Here is a 20,736-nt window from a genome sequence, read left to right as displayed (position 1 = left end):
TGGCTCTATAGAATCACAGAACCCAAGATGAAACACCATTCTGTCCAATGCTTATCTAAGGACTGAATATCCTCTAAATCATCACTGAGATGACAATCTACTCTTTCCTTGAATGCCTCTAATTACAAGAATTCAGTTCCTTTGGAGGTAGTTCAACCCATCTTAGAGACGACTTGATAGCTCACTTTTTCTTTTACTTAGTTGAAAGAAATTTTCTCTAGAGCTTCCAGCCATTAGTCCAGTTCTACCTTTTGAAGTCCCAAACAGAAAAAATATAATTTCTCTTTCTCCCAACCATATAAATAATGGTCTCAGTGGAAATAAAACCTACCCTTTATAGAATACTTATGATATGCCAAAAGTAGTTTTAATGACTTCATATATATTAATTTAATCCTCAAAATAGTATTATAAGAACAATATACCAAATTAACCCTTTATACAAAGAATGACTAGGTAATTTTGCCAATGTGCTGATGACAAAATTCTGAAGTGGTGAAGTCTGAATTCAAACCCAAGCATTCTGGCTAGACCCAGAACTCTAACTACTGCAGCATAACAGCTCTGAAGCATAAACATGACTTATAAGATGCCCTGAGCATTGTCTTCTGCAGGCTGACATCTCTGAGACATTCAAGCATGACTGATCCCTAAGACATTCAATCATGACTCATATATACAGTTTTGCAACCCTTCAATCATCCTAATAGTACTTCTCCTAATGTATATTGATCAACCTACTATCCCTTCAGAAGGCAGTACCTGGGACAGATTGTGGACTCCAGTTGTTGAAAAGTGAGATTAAGAAAGTAGAAAGCAGATGAAGTCTTTAAAGTGAGTGGCGCTACTCTTCATTTGGGGGATGACAAATGCAGGATAAGCTTGCACCAGCCTGATGGTGGCTTCCTCAAGCTGGTGATTCGTATAGAACTTATTACAGATGAAAGCTTTCCCCTTTTTTACCTACATAACTTTGTTCTAGAAAAATGAGGTGACTGGAGAATAAGCTCTCCAAACATTTCCCTGTTATCTAGGATCAAAGGATACAATACAAAGCTCAACATATTTAAGGCAAGCCATGCTTTGCCAATTCTCTGTCAGGCATTCCCATCTGACCCTCTCTAGAGAGGATTTCAGTGGCTGTCTTTCTGTGGCAGGCGGCTTGCTCCTGTCTAGGGCTTCTAGAGGCTGGCTTTCAGTGTCGTGAGGAATTCTGATGACCTGAAAGATGACTGCGTGCCTAGGACTCCGGATCTTCCCCTGTACCTGCTGGTTTGTCCATCCCACCCTATCCCTTGCTGCCAGGCCTCCCGGGGATCCTGCACTCACCTGTGTGAACGAACATGTGCTTGACGTAGTTCTGTTTGGCGGTGAAAGTCTTGTTGCAGAGAGTGCACTCATAAGGCTTTTTTTCACCCTGCCCGCTGGCTGTGCTGTGACCTGCAGATGGGGCCAGGGGCTGTGGTGCTGGCAGCTGTGCAGTGAAGGTGGACAGGCCGGGCTGGGACACTGTCACAAACTGGGTCTGCTGGCCTGTCAGGGGCTGTGGCAGGCTGAAGAGAAAAGGCTTGGGGCCGCTGCCCGCGGGCTGGGTAGTGAAGAGGGCCGGTAGGTAGGTGTTGCCGGCTGTGCCAATGACCTGTGTGTTGCTGGTCAGGGTCAGAGGCATCCTCAGGTTGCTGGTGAGGGTTTCTGTCTGGCGTAAGTAGAGCTGGGTCCCGGGCAGTGGCTGCCCAATGGACGTGTTGACCGAAGGCTGCTGTAGGACGCTCTTGTCGGAGCTGTTGCTGACGGTGATGACCGTGTTCTCCATGTCCACCTCGTTGCTTCTATCTGGGGAAGAGGTGCCGGTCTCGACGGGGTGCGGCTGGGGACCACCCTCGGCGGGGGCTTCCGCTCCCTGCTCGGGTTGGGCAGGTTCTGCCTGACCATCCCGGGCCGCCGCGGGCCCGAACTGCTGCTCCACGGAATCGGGCTCGGTGCCTATGGAGGAGCTGACGCCCGAGTCGAAACTTTCCCCCTTGGGCTCACTCTCGGTGCCCTCGGCCTGGTCGGTATCTTCCGTGCACTCCTCGGATTCATTGCGCTCCAGGATCTGCACCCTCTGCTGCCCATAGTAGTCGTAGTCGTCCTCCATCTCCTGTTTGATGTGGATGTTGCCTACCAGGGTCTGGATGCGCACGGGCCGGGGCTGCTTGCGGCAGTGGGTGGTCTCCGGGGTGGTGGACAGGTAGCGCTCCATCTGCTGCGAGCGCTCATGGATGCGCGTGATCCAGCTGGGGTCTTCCATGTGGTGGTCCCGGGGCAGGCCGAGGGCCGTTTCGTGGTGGCTGACTACGGCCCCACTGTAGAAGGAGCGCTCGCCACTGCCGTTCTGCATGGAGCACGCATAGAGCGCCGAGTAGATCCTGTCCACGCTGTGCTGTGGGTGACTCTGCAGGTAGCCGGATTCCGTGTCGCTGCTCTGACCCGAGGTGCCTGATTCGGGCGTGCCCCGGGGCGTGTCCTGGCCCGAGTCCTGGATCCCGGGGAACACATCGCCCACGTTCTGCGACACAATGCGCGTGCACTCATCGATCACGGTCTTGATCTGCAGGATGCTGGCGGCCGTGAGGATCTGCAGGGCTTCCGACTGCGACACGCGCAGCACGCCGCTGTACATGAAGTCAATGAGCTTTTGCACCGACTGCACCGACACCACGGACGGGATCTCGATGTCGCTGTAACCCAACAGCAACTTGTCCTGGAAGAAGGGGCTGCCGGCGGCCAGCACGCATCGGTGCGCGCGCAGCATGCTCCCGTGGATGCGCACCGTCACGTCACAGAAGTGGCCACGGTTGCGCTGCTCGTTGAGGGTCTCGAGCACGGAATTGCTGAAGTTGTGAAGGTTGATGCTGTGAATGCGCTCGGTCATCCCCTTGCAACTGATGTCACCTGCATGAAGACAGATGTAAAACAGGCCGCGGGTCAGTTTCCTAGACTGCAGCTCCTGTGGTTGCCAGAGTCACCCGCCCGGCCCAGCCCCGCGCTCACACAAGCTGGCTTTGTAGCAAGATGAATTTCCGCAGGTTTAGCGGCGGTGGGGGATAGGAAGGTGTGGGGTGAGTGGGGGGCAGTGTCAGACTGTTAGTGTGGACAAGGCCTGGAAGTTTGCTCCATCAATGCCCCAGTCCTTTTGGGTACTGAATTCATATTAATTCTGTAGAGCCACTGTCAGGTTGGTCATGTAATAGAGAACGAATAAACAAATGGCATTTGCCTGTGAGTGCTACAACTTCAACCATGAAAAAGAACTGGAATGTCACTTCTGTAGCAACCACAATTTTGTTCTCATGATCTGGGAGTTTACTGTTGTTTTTTATTTTTTCTGTTTTGTTTCTGTCTCTTCCACATGTGAGTGAAATCAATGGCTGTTATCAAAAAACACAAGAAACAAATGTTGGCAAAGATGTGGATAAAAGTAAGGCCTCGTAAATGGATGGTAGGAATGTAAGCTGGTATAGTCACTATGGAAAACAGTATGGTGTATCCTCAAATAAGAAAAATTAGGATGGAACTCCCATAAGATCCAGCTACTACATGTTTAGGTATATTCAAAGAATATTAAAACACTAGTTTGAAAAGGTATAAATAGTCTGGCTCTCACTGAAACCTTTTAAGTAGCCAAGATTTGAAAAATAATCTAAATGCTAATTGGAGGATGGATGGATAAGAACATTTTGTACCCATACATAATGGGATACTGCTTGATTGTAAAAAGATGAGATCTCCACATTTGTGATAACCTGGGTGGTCTTAGGGTATGAAGCTAAGTCAGAAGAATATTCTCCATTCTTGCCTTTACAACTGAACAATCAGCTTGAGAGAGGTCCTACTTGATATAAGAGGAAGTTGAGGCTCTCACAATACCTACATGAATTACCCAAAGGTTCACACGATTAGTAAGTAGCAGGGTGAATTCAAACCCATGCCTCTCCTGCTCTTTGCATTGCACAGACCACGAAAATCACTAAGGAATGAAACTTGAATTACATCCATTTGGTCACGAACAGTATTCTAATTCTCAGGACAAAGAAGAAAAGAGAAAGACACCAATGGTCATGATGGAGGTTGCTTTAAGAGATGTAAATGACCAACAACAAAGCTGTCACTATAACACACACACACACACACACACACACACACATACACATACACTCACTGCCTGTTTGACTGAACTGATCAAGTATGCTTAAATGTCCAGATAACCCTATAAGATAGAATAAAAAAAGACTGCTAAATAGTTATGATATTGTCATGTTCTTAATTTCATTAAAATTCACAAACTCAACCTGTATATACATATACAATCTGGCATGACCAATACCATTTGATTTTTATAGAGACAATTTTTAAACATCTCCCTGAGTACACTGGCCCCGCACTGCTGCAAGCAGCTATAAAAGGCTAAATAGGTTTTGCTGATACGGGTACAGATGTGAGAGGACCCGCCTCTCCATTCAAGCGCACCTCCTGCGCATAATGCTGGAGCCGTTCCTTTCCCAGGCTCCCTTTTATTTTTAACACTAATACAGTGGGAAAAAGTTTCTGTCACAGCAAGGCAATGTCCAGGCTTTTGTGAAACATGCCCTTTGTATCCAGTGGGCATTAATGTATAGATTCCAATGGAATAAATCTGAAATACTTCTACTGTAGAAAGTTTGTCCCCCATTGAAAACAAATCTTGATTAGATGGTTATTCAGGGACTGTACAGGAAAGAATGGTGTGAAAGTGCTCACTCCATTCTTTCTGAGATTGGCAATGAATAGACATTAGGCTATTCAAAAAAATAATAAAATAAAGCCTTCTCAACTCTACAAACTACACAACTTTACAAAGATTATGTGTATTTGGAGACACCCCTGCTCTGCACCAGTAGGGTGAACACAGAACTGATGGCAAAATGAAAAAAGTGATAAAAAACCCTCCTATGCATTTTAAAATAATAACCCTACCCCTTTTCCTCTAAACTAAAAATACGGTTAGCTGGTAATGGCATTCACTAGAAACATGGAAGGAATTCTATCACAGAAAGTGATCATGCATTCTAAGTGATTGTGTTCTATGAGAGAACACAATTATAGATGGGGCTGAAACCAAAGTGGGTACCGAAGGGAAATTTATTTGTGGTAAAATAGGTGATAAAGGGCCAGACACTCTGTTCTGTAGGACAGCCCCCACCCCCAGCCCCCTTGCTTGTCCCATAAACTGCGGGTGTCCAGGGATAGGACTTAGCATGAGAATAAAATGCTGCCTGTGCACAAGGGGAAATGAACAAGAAGGGAAACAGCAGGCAATACAATCTCTTTTAATTAGGTGTGAAATCCAGTCCTTTCTCAGTCCGGATATATAAAATGAAACTATGCAAGGGTGAGGCACCATAGAGGGAGATGGGAATTTGAAGTCTCTGTGACTTGGGAGGAAACACCAGCTCTCAAATTAAAACCAATATGAATTTCGGTGAAGTCAACAGGTATAAGTCAAAAGGTTGGGATTAAAAACCCCTGAGCTTTCAATCTGGGCCATCAGGCTCAATCGAGATGTGGGTCAGCACAGAAAACAGTGCTAGGAAGCCCACCAAAATAGCCTCTAATATCACTCTCCTCTAAATTTGGTCTTAGAACTTTAGCATGTTGAAGATGCTCTTTTATATTTCATGTGAGTAGTGATAATTTTAAGCTATCTCATGTTGCTGCTGGTGCTAATATGGTTGCATAATGAAAAGGCGATTTATCTTTAGAGGAAGCAGGGGTGCCTATATAATTGGAGTCCTTTATTCTCTCCTGTCTACATTTGTTGTCCTGACTGGGGCAAAAACTCAGTGATGTTTGCTTTACTTATATGCTAAGTGGGGGACATACAGTCTCAATACTAGAGGAGAGAGGCTGTATTCTCTGAGCTTCTACCATCTAGAGCATGTCCCTATCCTGACTTTCTATCTTACTGGCACCGTCGCAAACTCTGGAGGTTGTCTGGGGGCACTAGGGGAAATCATTTAGGCAAATGGAAGGTAGCAGATACAACTGTCCTCATTTTCTTTTATACATTGAACAATTTTTTTTGGTGTTCACAGCTCCTACATTAAAACCCTATGAGGATCATCAACCAATATAATTAAGAATTGCTCTTTCACTTGCTCATTTTGGGGGTGAAAAAGGTAGTTTTGGGCTAGCTCCCAGTAAAAGTTCTCTTCTCTCTTCCAGATAATCTAAATCCAGGTTATAGGGACGATTTGAGATTTTATCAAGTCATCATCATTATTTTTTAAATCACAGGGAAAGCATAAAACAATATTTCAAATGTAATAAAGTTGACTTTGAACAATATTTCTAGAAAACACCCCTACAAGTTGGAGAAAGTTGTATAAAATTGTTAACTTGGTTAAATGCTTATAATTTCATTGTACTCAAGATCTTGATAATGTAGTTGGGTATACCTTTCATTTTATTTACATTTTTATTCATGTAACATTTCTAGAGTACATTTCAGTTTAAAGATACTTAAGACGTATAGGATAAGGTCAATGGTTTTCATTAGAATCTCAAAGAGGTTTCTATTCCCCTGATTACAGATTTATGAATCAAGATTCAAGTTTCTCTCTTTAAACTGTGACTTGGGAGTTTAAATTCTTTTGAGAGACAAAGCTTCTGAAACTAGTGCAACCTTCATAAACTCCATAGCCTACACCTGATGCATGAAGACTGTTGAGCAGTTATTTCCCATTTCCTTAAATTGAACTCATGTTCTTTTATATGATAAATTAAACAATCTTAGTCAAAAGGAAAGAAGTAACATTTCAAATAAAGATTACTTGAAAGTAAAGGTAGGACTAAAATGGAAGAGAGAAAAGAGAGTAGAAAGAAAGAAAAATGTCGATGATAAAGTACTAGAGTTAGCTGAAATACACCCAATATAGTTATATAGTTTTAAATTTGTGGAAATCAAAATATGGTTTGAATCAGGTTTTTATCAGAGTAGATTTGCTTTAAGAGATAACATAGATCCAGAAGAGAACTGGAAAAAACTCTAACTTGTGTTGATTGTTTTCCATTAGATATTGTGGCATAAGTTAAATAAATAGTAAATTCAAACTCAATAAGCACACTGAGTCCAACAAACTATATTGGAATCAGTTCATCTGAGATCATAGTATCCCTCCCTCCCTCCTTCCCTCCACTCTTCCCTCCTCCCTTCTTTACAAAGCTTCTAGTATGAAGAATTAGGAAGTAAAACTGAGAACTAGAAAAAACATTTGTTCCATGATATGCAGGACCATTCCTAAATTTGGAGTTAGCTTCCATTCCTGACTTCCTTTTCCTTTGCTTGCTTTACCAAAAGGCAAGAAATATACATATGTATATATATATATATACACACATACACACATATATATGTATATATATAGTGAATAAATGGAAAAGAAATTTCTGTCTAAAGAAAGAATTGTCAGAAAGGCTTTCCTATTCAGTTTGAGAGGTTCTCTGAGTTTCCCTGTTAGTTTAGGTCTTTGATATGCTTAATTTCAAACTAAGTCCACTCAATCTCCATCACTCTATCGCCATGAAGGAAGTAGAAATTCCTAAAAATATTTCTAAAATTTCAAATAAAACTGATTTATGGATAAAGTGCTTTGAGGATGATTTTCATTTTATTTTATTGGCGGGGGGGGGCACCTAATGGTGCTCGTGGCATCCTGGCTCCGTGCTCAGGGATCATTCCTGGCAGTGCTCAGGGTATCAGATGCAATGCCAGGTAATCAAACTGAGGTCAGCTATGTGCAAAACAAGTGCCTTTTCCCATGTACTATCTCTCAGACCCCATGGCCATTTGATTTTTCAACAATTTACTGGTGGCACATTTATTAAAAAATACATAAGGTAAATGGACTCATAAGAACACAGATGATCTGAAATCTAAAACAGTGGAGAAAATTCATTTATAAGGATCTTTGACATTTGAAAAGTATATTAATAAGCCAATTCTTTTCTAGACCTCAGTGCCCAGGAAATGCTATGCACTGTTTATATCTTTTATATTTTGCATCCTATGAATATTATATCAGGAACTGAGGATAAAACTTAATTCATGGGTGAGAGAAATAGTATTGAAAATAAGGTGATTACCATGCATGCAATCTAACCAGGGTTCAGCCCCAAGCAACAATGAGAGTGATCCCTGAGTGCAGAGCCAGGAATTATTCCTGAGCATAGTTGGGTGTGGCCCCCAAACCGATAAAAACCCAAAAATACTTTGGTCACATTTTAGCAATTATTATATAGGACTTCATGGTATGTATTATTGTGTAAAATGTGTTTGTAGGCTCATTCTACTGATAGTTCCTAATTTTATGTCTTATCTGATTTGTTTTGACAGTTACATGTAAGTATATTTTCCTACATATTATCATGGAATATTCTTTAAGTTAACTAAACTCTTCATATTATGAGGCGAGGATGTAAACAAACACTAGAAGGTAAATTAATGTCCATTTTGTGGAATCAATTCTAAATATAAGTGAAAACAGTTTTAAGTACTTTAGCTACATGTTTTAGGAGTTTCTATAACTGGGCATCCGGTTTCAGTGGACTAAATCACTGAAAGTACAACTGCATCTTTGCTCCTATATAGTACAGTTTCTGAAAGCAAACTTTTATCTCTGTGGACAATTACAATACTATATAGCTGTAATTCTAGACAATATTCTTAAAGACACCTATACCCTCATTCCAAAGTTAAAATCAAATGGCTTCGTCTCGAGGAGAGAAAACCTGCTGGAACTAAGGAGAAAAGTCAATGAATTCTGATGTGGATGCCTTTAAATTCTCCTCTATCATAAACCTTTGAGATACCTTTTAGGAGTTTCAATTTTTTCCCCCCCTAATGCTCTTTCTTTACAAATTTAGCTGCTGCCCTATTGTAACCTCTTCCTTTGTTCCCTAAATCTGAGGAACAAAAACACAGAGATGCTGCATCTGTGGGTGGGATACAAAAATGAACAAAAGGATCCACTTAAATTCACAGCTAAAGTGAGTTTAGTGTGCAGGGGATTGTCTGCAAAAAGTATCTATATATTTATGTATAGCACTGTCACTGTCATCCCATTGTTCATCGATTTGCTCAAGCGGGCACCAGTAACATCTCGATTATGAGACTTGTTGTTACTGTTTTTGGCATATCGAATACATCACGAGTAGCTTGCCAGGCTCTGCCATGCGGGTGGAATACTTTCGGTAGCTTGCTGGACTCTCTGAGTGGAATGGATGAATTGTTCCTATATTTATATACCTATATTTATGTATAGGTATTAATATTATATTTGGTTTTTATTTTGCTTGCAAAGAAATAATAAATTTCAAAATTGTTTACATAAAAACAAGCATCTGCATACTAATCTGTTCTTTTTGATCTCTGTATCATCAAGTACTTATTTTAAAGAAAAAATTAACTTTATAAATTAAAAATCTCTCAGGAATGGCATTACTTTGAAAAAAATATCATCAAGGGCGGATGAAATACAGTTAGGTAAGAAATCATTTTTTTACTTTGGAAAAACTTTTATCTGAACTTCAATGAGTAAGAAAACAGAAGTCCACAGTGTCATTAAAAAAAAGCTTTTCTGACTAAAATTATCAGAGAGCTTCCCAATTCACAGAACTTCCTTTAGTGCTCTGTTGAAGCACTGTTTTGAAACTTCTTTTGAAGCATATTTTCAGATTCAAGCTCAAATGGTCTTTATGTTTCTTCCTAGAAAAACTTAGTTGCTTCCAATGTGGCCAATTGGTTTGCAAGCAGAGCTCTGTATATTTGTAAGAGGAGACTATATTATTTTGTGTAGGGGAAATGTGGGCTTGAGCCACAATAGACATATTGAATAGTTTCCTCAGGGAAACAATCTCAAAGCAACAAGGAAAATCCACAGAGAAGGTGAATTTGTTTTGCTGGATGACTGGTTAAGCAGGAAGCATAGAAGTGATTTGATGGGGGCCAGATTTAGAAAGTAGCTGAAACAGCATTTCAATAGCCCATTGATGGTCATTCTTTATTGAACAAGACAGAAATTTGTTAAAAAATAGTAAGATGTAAGCTCTTTCTTTGGCTTATGAAGATATGAAGAAGATACTAAAAAAGTTTCAGAACTCAAAACCTTGGAGGCATCAGTAAATAAATCAGGTATAAGACTTAATTTGTAATTAGTAAGAATTAGTAAGATTTCCTTCTTCTTACTTCTTATTAATTACAAATTAAGTAATGCAGAGCTTTGTGACCTTGGACTCTGGCTCAATATGAACTGGGAGCAAAGATCCTCTGCCTGCTTCCCCCAGTCTCCAGCGACCCAGGGGTCACACCCATAAGCCACCTCCTGCTGGTGCCAGAAAATCTCCTCATTGGCTACCAGAACTCAGGGCTGCTTCTCCTGGAAGGGAGCATAAAATGAGGCCCCCATAACCATGCCACCGGAGTCTGCACCAAGCTGTTTTCACTCGGGTTGCCCCAGAGCAGAGTGGGTGAGAGCCCTCCCTGCCCCAAGGGACCCAGTCCTGGCAGCCGACCTCCACAACCCAACTGCTGCTACACTCCAGGCTGATTTCCACATGCTTAGGCCGGGCTTCACATACAAGTGAACATATTCCTGGACCGAGCAGCCACAAAACATCATAAGACCCTCCCTACTCATTTCCCATACCTCTTGGAGAGACTGGCAAGCTACCAAGGATATCCCACCTGTACGGCAGAGCCTGGCAAGCCACCCGTGACATATTCGATATGGCAAAAACAATAATGTGCTCTTCATGTTCTTGGGGCGAGCAGACACCATTGGGATACAATAGCATGCGAAAGGGATGAATGGAGACATTACTGGCATCCGCTCGAGCAATCAATGAGCAACGGGATGACAGTGATATAGTGATAGTGAAGAAGTAAGATTTAAATTTTTTATTGTTTTGTATATATCTTAAAATTCTTTTAAAATTTATTTTCTTTTTGTTGTGGGGTTGGGCCATATTCAACGGTGTTCAGAGATTACTCCTGGCCTTGTACTTACGGATCACTTCTGGTGATGCTTGAGGACTATATGTACTGCCAGGGATCAAAATTGTGGTCAAATATGTTCAAGGCAAGCACCTTACCTCCCTCCTGTACTTGATATACCTTGACATATGTCTTTTAATAGAGGATCTTATTATATTTACTTGGTATTTTTACTTAGAAAAAGCCACTGTTTTATATATATATAGCATTGTCATTACTATTATTTTGGGGCCACACTCAGCTTACTCCTGGCTCTGTGCTCAGGGATCATTCCTGGCGAGCTCAAGGGACCATCTGGGGTGCCGGGGATGAATTCTGATATGTCTATGCCTATAGATGTCTATAGGGCAAGTGCCCTATCCACTGTACTTTTGCTCTGGTCCCAACATTCTAATTATTTAATCTCATTTCATCAATTTGATTTGATCCTATTTTCTCATTTTCCCCAAATAGAGTCTCTGATAATACTTGAAATTGGACATTTTGCCATCCCTTGCATGTATTTAATTCATTTTAAATTTTCTCCTACTGAATTTTTCCTGGAGGAAATTACTGTTTTTTCCTCCTTAACAGATCTTATGCACCATTGGAGAACCCTGTTCATGTTCTATCTTCTCTAGGGTGTCTAAGTTCTTCTTTTCCTAGCTCCCACAGGTTGGTGAGGTAATAAACCAAAACATCATTTTTGGTAATTTTCCCACACTGAATTAGAAAATGTACATGATAAAAAAGGCAAACAAGAACAAATAAGTTTTGTACATGGTTCTGGGCTCCTTGGCCTAGGCAGTTGTGGTCTCTGAGTCTAAATCAGAAGTGGAGGTTGAAAGATAAAGCACCGCCTCCGCCCCCCTCTCTGTGGCCTCCCTCCCCCACCCCCCTCGTAATAAGGGCTTTGTTTAGGAATCTAGGTCCTCTGAGAGAAAGTAAGTTGGGTCCTTTCTGGAGTGAGAAGGGGTAGGTTCATATTTAGGAATTCACTTGAGATCGTCTAACAGGGAAGAAAAATATCTCTGCTTAAATGGGGATGGTGCCAAGGTTCAGAAGTCTCTCCTAATTTACAACTCCAGTTGTGGTAAATCCTTGGCACACTTCTCAAGGCTGGACTTAAAAAGGTACTGCTTAGATTGGTACAGCTATATTTATGTCAGATAACAAAGACTTCCAGCTAAGCAAGGTAATAATATAGGGACAGAATAAATAGTAAAAAGCAGTCTAAAATGATGAATGTGAACACATGGGCTTAAGAGACACATAGAACATTTTACCCCCAAGCAGCAAAATTCACATTTTTTCAATTGCACATGGAACTTTTTCAAGGAAAGACCATCTGTTGGAACACAAAACAAGTATCAATAAACTTACGAAGACTGAAATCATACCAAGTATTTTTTCTGATCATAATGCTATAAAGTTGAATCTTAAATAAAAAATTTGAAAAACCTCTAAAATATGAATATTAAGCAATTTGCATCTCAGTGATGCGTATTGTTAATGGAGAAAATAAGGTAGAGATGAAAAGATATCTGGAGGTATATAAAAGCAAAAATGTTAAGTTATTAGAACCTTTGGAACATAGCAATAATTGTACTAAGAGGGAAGTAAAAAGTCACATATATTGACATATGCACACACACACATATATACACATATACACAGAATCACAATAAGTTAGACTGACAGCTAAAAAAAGTGGAAAGAAAAAAAATTGCCTTAAAAGTTAGTGTAAGGAAAGATAAAATAGAGTTTAAAAAAAGCAAAAAATCCCCCACAAAAATCACTAAAATTACGAGCTTCTTTTTTTCCCCAAAAAGATAAAAAAATTTTGATAAAGCTTTAGCTAGGCTTATAAACAAGACAGAAAAGTCTAATAAACAGAATCAGAGATGAAGAGGAGAAAATTCTAACATGGGCTATAGAATATCAAAGATAAAGCATTACAAAGAATCATACTAACAAACAATCTAGAAGAAATGGTGAAATTTTTAGATAAGTACAATCTCCCAAGACTAAAACAAGAAGAAATAGAAAATATAAATGAATCAACTGATCACAAGTATAGAAACTGAAACTGATCAAAAACATCAAAAAGACTAGAAGTCCTGACCAGATGGCTTAACTAGTGATTTTCACTAACTTTTAAAGAGGAACTTAAACTTATTATTTTGGGCTCTTCAAAAATATGAAAAAGAAATACTTCTAAATATTTTTATGAAGTCAACACATTCTATTGTCAAATTATCAAACCCTTCTTAGTGTATTACAAAGCAGCAAACTACTGACTGATATACCTAATAAACACAAATGCAAAAATATGTCACAAAATACTATCAAATCAAAGGATCATACATCATGACCTACTTGGGCTTATTATAGGTATGCAAAAATATGTCAATATATGCAAATAATCAGTGTAATATACTATATAAATAATAGCACTGTAGCACTGTCATTCCTTCGTTCGTCCACTTGCTCGAGTGGGCACAGTGACATCTCCATTGTGAGACTTATTGTTACTGTTTTTGGCATATTGAATATGACATGGGTAGCTTGCCAGGCTCTGCCATGCGGGTGGGATACTCTCCGTAGCTTGCTGGGCTCTCTGAGAGGGACGGAGGAATCGAACCCGGGTCAGCTGTATGCAAGGCAAACACTCTACCCCCTGTGCTATGGATAAAGTATTTGACAAGATTCAGGACCCTGTTCTGATTAAAAAAAAACTGAATGAGGCTAGGAGTAACAGATCTCAGGATAATAGAGGTCATATGCCATAAATCTGTATATTAATGTTATACTCAGTGATGAAAAGCTAGGTCTTTTCTGTAAAATCAGATTTTATGGAAAAAAAGCTGTCCACTCCACTTCTATCTGAATTGGTTTTATAGGGCTTAGAGCAATTACACAACAAACAAAAAAATCTAAAACAGAAAAAGAAGTAAAACTTTCATTATTTGCATATGACATGATAATGTACATACACATATATAACACTAAATACTTCATTAAAAAGCTATTAAAGCAGTGAATGCAAAATTAGTTATATAACATACAAAAATCCATTGTCTCATCACATGAAAATAATGAAATTAAGAAAGCAATCCAATTTATAATTGTATCCAAGAGTCATAAATCTAGAAATAAATTTAACATGAGAGGTGAAATAACTGTATAACAAAAACAATAAGATACTGTTAAAGATAGAATAAAACATTAAAGAGTGGAAAGACATTCAATGTACATGTGTGGGAAGAATTAGTATGGCATAAATGGCCAATATACAAAAACTAATATGCAGATTTAATAAAATTTCAATAAAATTACTAATGAAATTTTGAAAGGAAACAGAACTAAACTGCTAAGGTTTACATAGAATCATAAAAGACCCCCAGAACCATGGCTATCCTGAGGGGGAAAAGAATGAAACACAGCGCCTCAAAATAAGAATTCAAAGTATACTACAATATGACAGTAATTAAACTAAATGGTACTGAAATAATGATAAGATTCATAGGAGAATAAAATTCAGTAGAAAGCCCAGAAATAGACCTATACATTCAGTAAATTCAAATTATAACAAAAGATTTAAGATTGTGCAATGAAGAAAGGACAGTTTCCTTAACAAATAGTACTGGGAAAATTGAACAGCTACTGCTCTTTAGCTGCATATACAAAAACATCAAAATGAACTAAAGATTTATTTATTTATTTATTTATTTATTTGAAATTGAGAATTTTTTAATTAATTTTTTAAATTTTTAATTAGTGAATCACCGTGAGGGTACAGTTACAGATTTATACAATTTTGTGCTCATGTTTCCCTCATACAAGGTTCGAGAACCCATCCCTTCACCAGTGCCCATTCTCCACCACCAGTAAACCCATCATCCCACCCACCCTCCCCAAACCCATCTCCCCCCACCCCACCCTGCCACTGTGGCAAGGCATTCCCTTCTGTTCTCTCTCTCTAATTAGCTGTTGTGGTTTGCAATAAAGGTGTTGAGTGGCCACTGTGCTCAGTCTCTAGCCCTCATTCAGCCCGCAACTCCCTTACCCCGCATGGCCTTCGACTACATTATAGTTGGTGATCCCTTCTCTGAGTTGCCCTTTCCCCAGAATGTGAGGCCAGCCTCCAAACCATGGAGTCAACCTCCTGGTACTTATTTCTACAATTCTTGGGTGTTAGTCTCCCACTCTGTTATTCTATATACCATAGATGAGTGCAATCTTTCTATGTCTGTCTCTCTCTTTCTGACTCATTTCACTCAGCATGAAACTTTCCATGCTGATCCACTTATATACAAAATTCATGATCTCCTTTTTTTCTAACAGCTGCATAGTATTCCATTGCATAGATGTACCAAAATTTCCTCAACCAGTCATCCGTTCTAGGGCATTCGGGTTTTTTCCAAATTCTGGCTATTGTAAACAGTGCTGCGATGAACATATAAGTGCAGATGTCGTTTCGACTATACTTTTTTGCCTCTCTGGGATATATTCCCAGCAGTGGTATTGCTGGGTCAAATGGGAGCTCAATATCTAATTTTTTGATAATCGTCCATATTGTTTTCCAAAAGGGCTGAACCAGTCGGCATTCCCACCAGCAGTGTAGAAGGGTCCCTTTCTCCCCACATCCTCTCCAACAGCGGTTGCTTTTTGAACTAAAGATTTAAATGTAAAATCTGAAACAATAAAGTACAAAGATGAGAATCTAGGTGAAATGTTCCATGGAATTAGCATGTGGGGGATCTGACACAAATAGAAAGGAAAATGGAAGTAAACAATTGGTGCACATTAAATCAAAAGATTTTTTTCTTAACAACTAAAGAACAAATAAGCAGAATGGAAAGAATAGAAGATATTCATAGTCCGTATACATTAGAGGTTAATTTTCATGATATATAAAGAACCCATACAACTAAATAAAAACACCCAAACAGCTAAATAAGAAATGGACAGATTTGAACACTTCTCTAGGGGACATATACATGCTTGGCATATGAAAAACATTTACCTACCAATATGACTGATGATTCCTATCAATATGATTGATGATAATATCAATATGCCTACTGATAATGATTAACAAAGAAGGTGCAGTACACATTGTTGTGGCTGGTCAGCAATTAATCTGTTCTTCAATCTCATTTGTTGAACTGGTCTTGGAGAATAAGATACAAACAGCGAATGTCTAAGCAACAGTCTATTTGAGTAGCACTGAGCAAGGGGCTGGCTGGCATTTTATTTAGAATAGCATCTGTCCTTCCCCCTGAGTCCACTGTACCTGAACTAACATGGACATTAAGAACAAAGGCTGGAACATTTATAACTGTGGCCACAGGGTGATAGGCAACCAGCAAGTACCTTACTATATAGCTGTGAACTAAAGGGAACCTTCTGTTATGCCCCACGCAGGACGTTCCTACTTGATTGAAGGTTTGCAATCACTATAGACCTTTCTGAACTTATTTTTATCCAGGGGACTGTCGCTACGTTGGGGTTTTTTATTACTGGGATGATTTCCTACACATGTATACAAGGGAACTCTATTTTTAAAAGTTTAATCTATTTAAGTTGTGCATGATTGGGTTTCAATCATACAATGTCCCAACACCTACCCCTCAACCAGTGTACACTTCCCACTACCAATGTCCTCAGATTCCCCCTACCCCACCCCACCCCCGACTGCCTTTCAGCCTGCCTTTATGGCAGGCACTTTTCTTCTTTTTCTTTCTCCTTTTGGGCATTGTTGTTTGCAATACAGGTACTGAAAGGTTATCATGTTTGTTCTTTTATCTACTGTCAGCATATAATTCTTGTCCAGAGTGATCATTTCCAACTATCTTTGTCATAGTGGTCCTTTCTCTACGCCAACTGCCTTCTCCCCCAGCAGGCTTCCAACCTTGGAGCAATCCTCCTGAACAGATGACTGGATAAAGAAACTAGGATACAGCTACACAAAGGAATACTATGGAGTCACCAGGAAAAATAAAGTCATGAAATTTGCTTATAAATGGATGGACGTGGAGAGTTTCATGCTGAGTGATATGAGTCAGACGGAGAAGGACAGACATAGAATGATTGCACTCATTTTTGATATATATATATATAAAAACACAATATGACTACAATCCAATGACATCTATTTGGATATTTAAAATGATGAAATTTTTCCATTTGCATCAAAATGAAAGGAACTTGTGTCAATTATGCAGAGCAAAGTAAGTCAGAAGAGAAAAATGAAGTATTGGATAAATCACTAATGAATTCAAAATATGAATGTAAAATTGATGTACAAACAAAAGAAAAAAATTGATGAACAATGAGTATGGCTACTTCAGTAAAAGGAAAGAGAAATGGTGGGTGAATATAAAATTTATATTTTATTTTAAAAGTTGAAAAAAATTAATGAATTAGTAAGAAAGTCCCTTACTAAATATAGTTTGATAGAATAGCTAAGAACAGTAGTGAGATTAGGTATCTTTAGCTAATCCCACAGATAGTTACAGATAAAAATGTATGTGTATATGTATATTTATAGAAATAGATAATTAGATAGGCATAGATATAGGAATTGACCTATCCCTAAATACAGGAATAACCAGTGAGTGTAGAAAATAAAATATAGGGCCTTGAGAAAAACACTGGTTTTCTTGGAGCTAGACTCATGACCAACTGAATCACAGTGAAAGGAATTTCTAAATCCAACTAATACTGGCACCTGCCAGTCAGATGGACCAGGCTTAATGGCAACCCTGTTGGCAGAAAAGTAAAGTGAAAAATGGAGACTACAATAGACTGAAGATCTAATTTCACTTTGGGTTTTATGGCTCTAGCATAAGTCTTATGTTGCATGCATAGGTCCTTGTAGGTACTTGTGTCTTCATTATTTTTCACATGTGGCTTGTCTTATCATTATAATAATCTAAGACCCTAATAAGCTTCCTGTGGACTGGTGCTTTGCCATGTCATTACAACAAACATGACTACACATGATCATATTTCTCACATTATTTACATTGAGTTTATCCTTTCTGGATGCTTGGGCAACTCTCTCCATTGTATTTCACAAATATCTTAACAAGTAGAAGCCTCAGGGTGTACTTTTAGTCTGAATTTGTCTACATATTAAGTTCCAGGTAGTCTTTCCAACTCCTGTAGTTTTAAGTAATACTCTTCTCCCTATCCTTCTTATTCTACCTCCTTTCATCTGGGGATATCTAAGTTCAGTTTTCAGTTTAAAACCCAAAGCATTTGACTTTTAAAAATATGTTCATTGAGTTTTTCACAAATTGTGCTTAGTAATATATGGTTCCTAACACATGCCATACTGTTGTCATATTCCCGATTCTATTTTCTCAATAGCTAGCTATTAGATTATCCCGTGAGCTCAGGTTTCAGTGGAATTCAAAGCTGAGCTACACTTTGTAATCCAAAGTGAGAGTAGACAGCCCATTTTTGATGTGACATAAAAATGATCAGGCTAAACTTTCACTTCTGTCGCCCAATTTAGAGAAGTTGCATTGCTTGGTAACAGATGTTAGAGCTATATCTATCAATCAATTTTGATAACATGCATTAATATTGGTATAAACAGTGTCAGTGATTGTTTAGAATATTTCACTTGGTGGCCACTGGGTGTCCTCATTTGCAAAGTAAATACACACTATTTAGTGTTGGTCACCAGGGACACTGAAAGACATTAGTTTTTTCTTTGGCCTTGTACATACTGGGTAGAAAATTAGTGCTGAGCTCACGAACAGGTCAGATACTTGTCTAGTTTAAAAACATCAAGTCCAATTGCTAAAGTTTACAATCTAAACTAACTTCTGCAGTTTCCAGAAATAAATTTATAAGGCTATTTTCTTAATAAACGAGACTATGATCCAGCTATTAGAGTGAGCCCTTATTTATTTGAAAATTGGCATGGGATTTTTGACTGTCTGCCGAGAGCCAAGAGAGAAGAGCAGAGGAGGTCTTAATTTATTCTTGAAAGAAAAGAGAACACCAAATATCTCCATGGGATATTTGTTAGATTCTGTTTTTATCTCAACATTTTTTTTTGAAAACCAATTAAAAATAATAATGAGGAAGAGATAATGTCCTTTGTCTGGGAAACCTAAAATAATACGAAAAGTAGAAGAATGAGCTGGGTCATATTATGATTATCAACCATTTCATATTTAAAAAACAAAATTTAGGTTGTTCCTGTGTGGGCGATAGTTATTCTACCTAGGCAAAGATACTGGTGTTTCTTGGGCTGCTGTGGAATAAACAACACAGAATAATATTGTGCACAGGCTTTAGGGGAAAAAACTTTAGATGAGGTAAGCTTAAGGCATCACTAATATTTTATTTGTGGTTGAGTCACAGTTCTGGGACCTGTCCCTGGGGGCAGACAGATGCCAAGGCCAGTGTTCACTTAGTCAGCGATATGTATTGGAGTGTAACAGGCTGCTGGGCAATCATTTTGTGTTCCCTGGAGTAATTTTTTTAATGCCTGGGGTTGTCAATGCTCCCAAATTCATATAACATACATCTCTGGGGCAATTATTTCCTTGTATGGCAGAGAAAGAGGTCCACCTCCACACCTTTCAAATTTCTCAAATCTGAGATACCGAACTATGAGTAAAACATATTATAGTATTTGTCCTCAAATGCTCTTATTTAGCCAACTAAGCAAATATTTTTTTGCAACCATGCTCTTTACTTGTGTATATCCCTTAAACTTAATAATTATTCTCTGGCCTGTCCTTATAGTACAAAAATTATCTACATAATTTTGGGCAATAACCTACAAACTGTACAGCTAAAAATGATAGGCAATATTTGGGAAGCAAGGAAAATGAAGTGTGCTCACTATCCTTGGAGGATGTCCAGTAGTCTGATGAACTTTGCTTAACAGTCCTTTCTGTTTTTAAAGGACCACCCACCCACCCACGCCTCTGGAGCTTCAGAGGGCTTGCAAAGCCTCCATCGTTTTTTTTTTTAATTTTAATTTTTAAAAATTTTATTGATTCACCGTGAGATATAGTTACAAGCCTTCCCACCACCAATATCCTCAGTATACCCCCACCTTTCCCACCCTCCCACTGCCTTCATGGCACACAATATTCCCCACACTCTCTCTCTCCTTTCGGAGAGCCTCCACTCTTAATCAACTTTTTAAACTGCAACAATACACAGTAGCCAGGTCACTTTCACCCTGAGATTCAAGTAAAGGTTCACAATACACTAAGAGAGTACAGCGAAGTGTCTCATTTCCTCTAAAGAGGCTTAAATTCCTGGGATTTATAGCATTTTTCCAATGCCTTAATTAGCAGATTCAATTTTGAACTACTGTAACCCTGAAGACACTTCTGCAGAGCCCAACCGATTGTGTTTTACCCTGATCCTTTTCTCCTTTCCTCAGTTTGTTCGTTTTACTTTTAGTACTTCTTGAGGCTTGGTGGCTGAGTGCCCCAGAGAGCTGGTCTTATCTGGCGTGGTGGCTCAAAACACACTGATATTTTGCTCTTGAAGTACAGGACTGATGTTCTAAAACCTAAACTCCAACACAAAGGGGATCATTAGCTTGTTTTAAGTGTCGCTTGTCTTCCTTCCTGGCCTCCTCCTCCCTACCCATTTACTTCTATAGTCCCGGGCATTGGCAGCAGATGGCAACCATATTC

At 39.3% G+C, this 20,736-nt stretch overlaps 1 protein-coding gene across 15 annotated transcripts in view; it reads right to left on the bottom strand.

Moving 5' to 3' along the window:
• ZBTB20 (zinc finger and BTB domain containing 20) overlaps positions 1-20,736 on the bottom strand; it is an 897,756-nt gene that overhangs the window by 36,838 nt on the left and 840,182 nt on the right. For all 15 annotated transcript variants that reach the window (XM_055125915.1, XM_055125914.1, XM_055125917.1 and 12 more), the window contains one exon: positions 1,330-2,934. In XM_055125915.1, coding sequence (XP_054981890.1) covers positions 1,330-2,934 — 1,605 coding nt within the window. The remainder of the gene's footprint in view (positions 1-1,329; positions 2,935-20,736) is intronic.

This window comes from Sorex araneus, chromosome 2, assembly GCF_027595985.1.
Source record: "Sorex araneus isolate mSorAra2 chromosome 2, mSorAra2.pri, whole genome shotgun sequence".
NCBI classification, from domain to species: Eukaryota; Metazoa; Chordata; class Mammalia; order Eulipotyphla; family Soricidae; genus Sorex; species Sorex araneus.
Note: the sequence above shows the minus strand (reverse complement) of the source record. Positions and strands in the feature narration are given on the sequence as shown.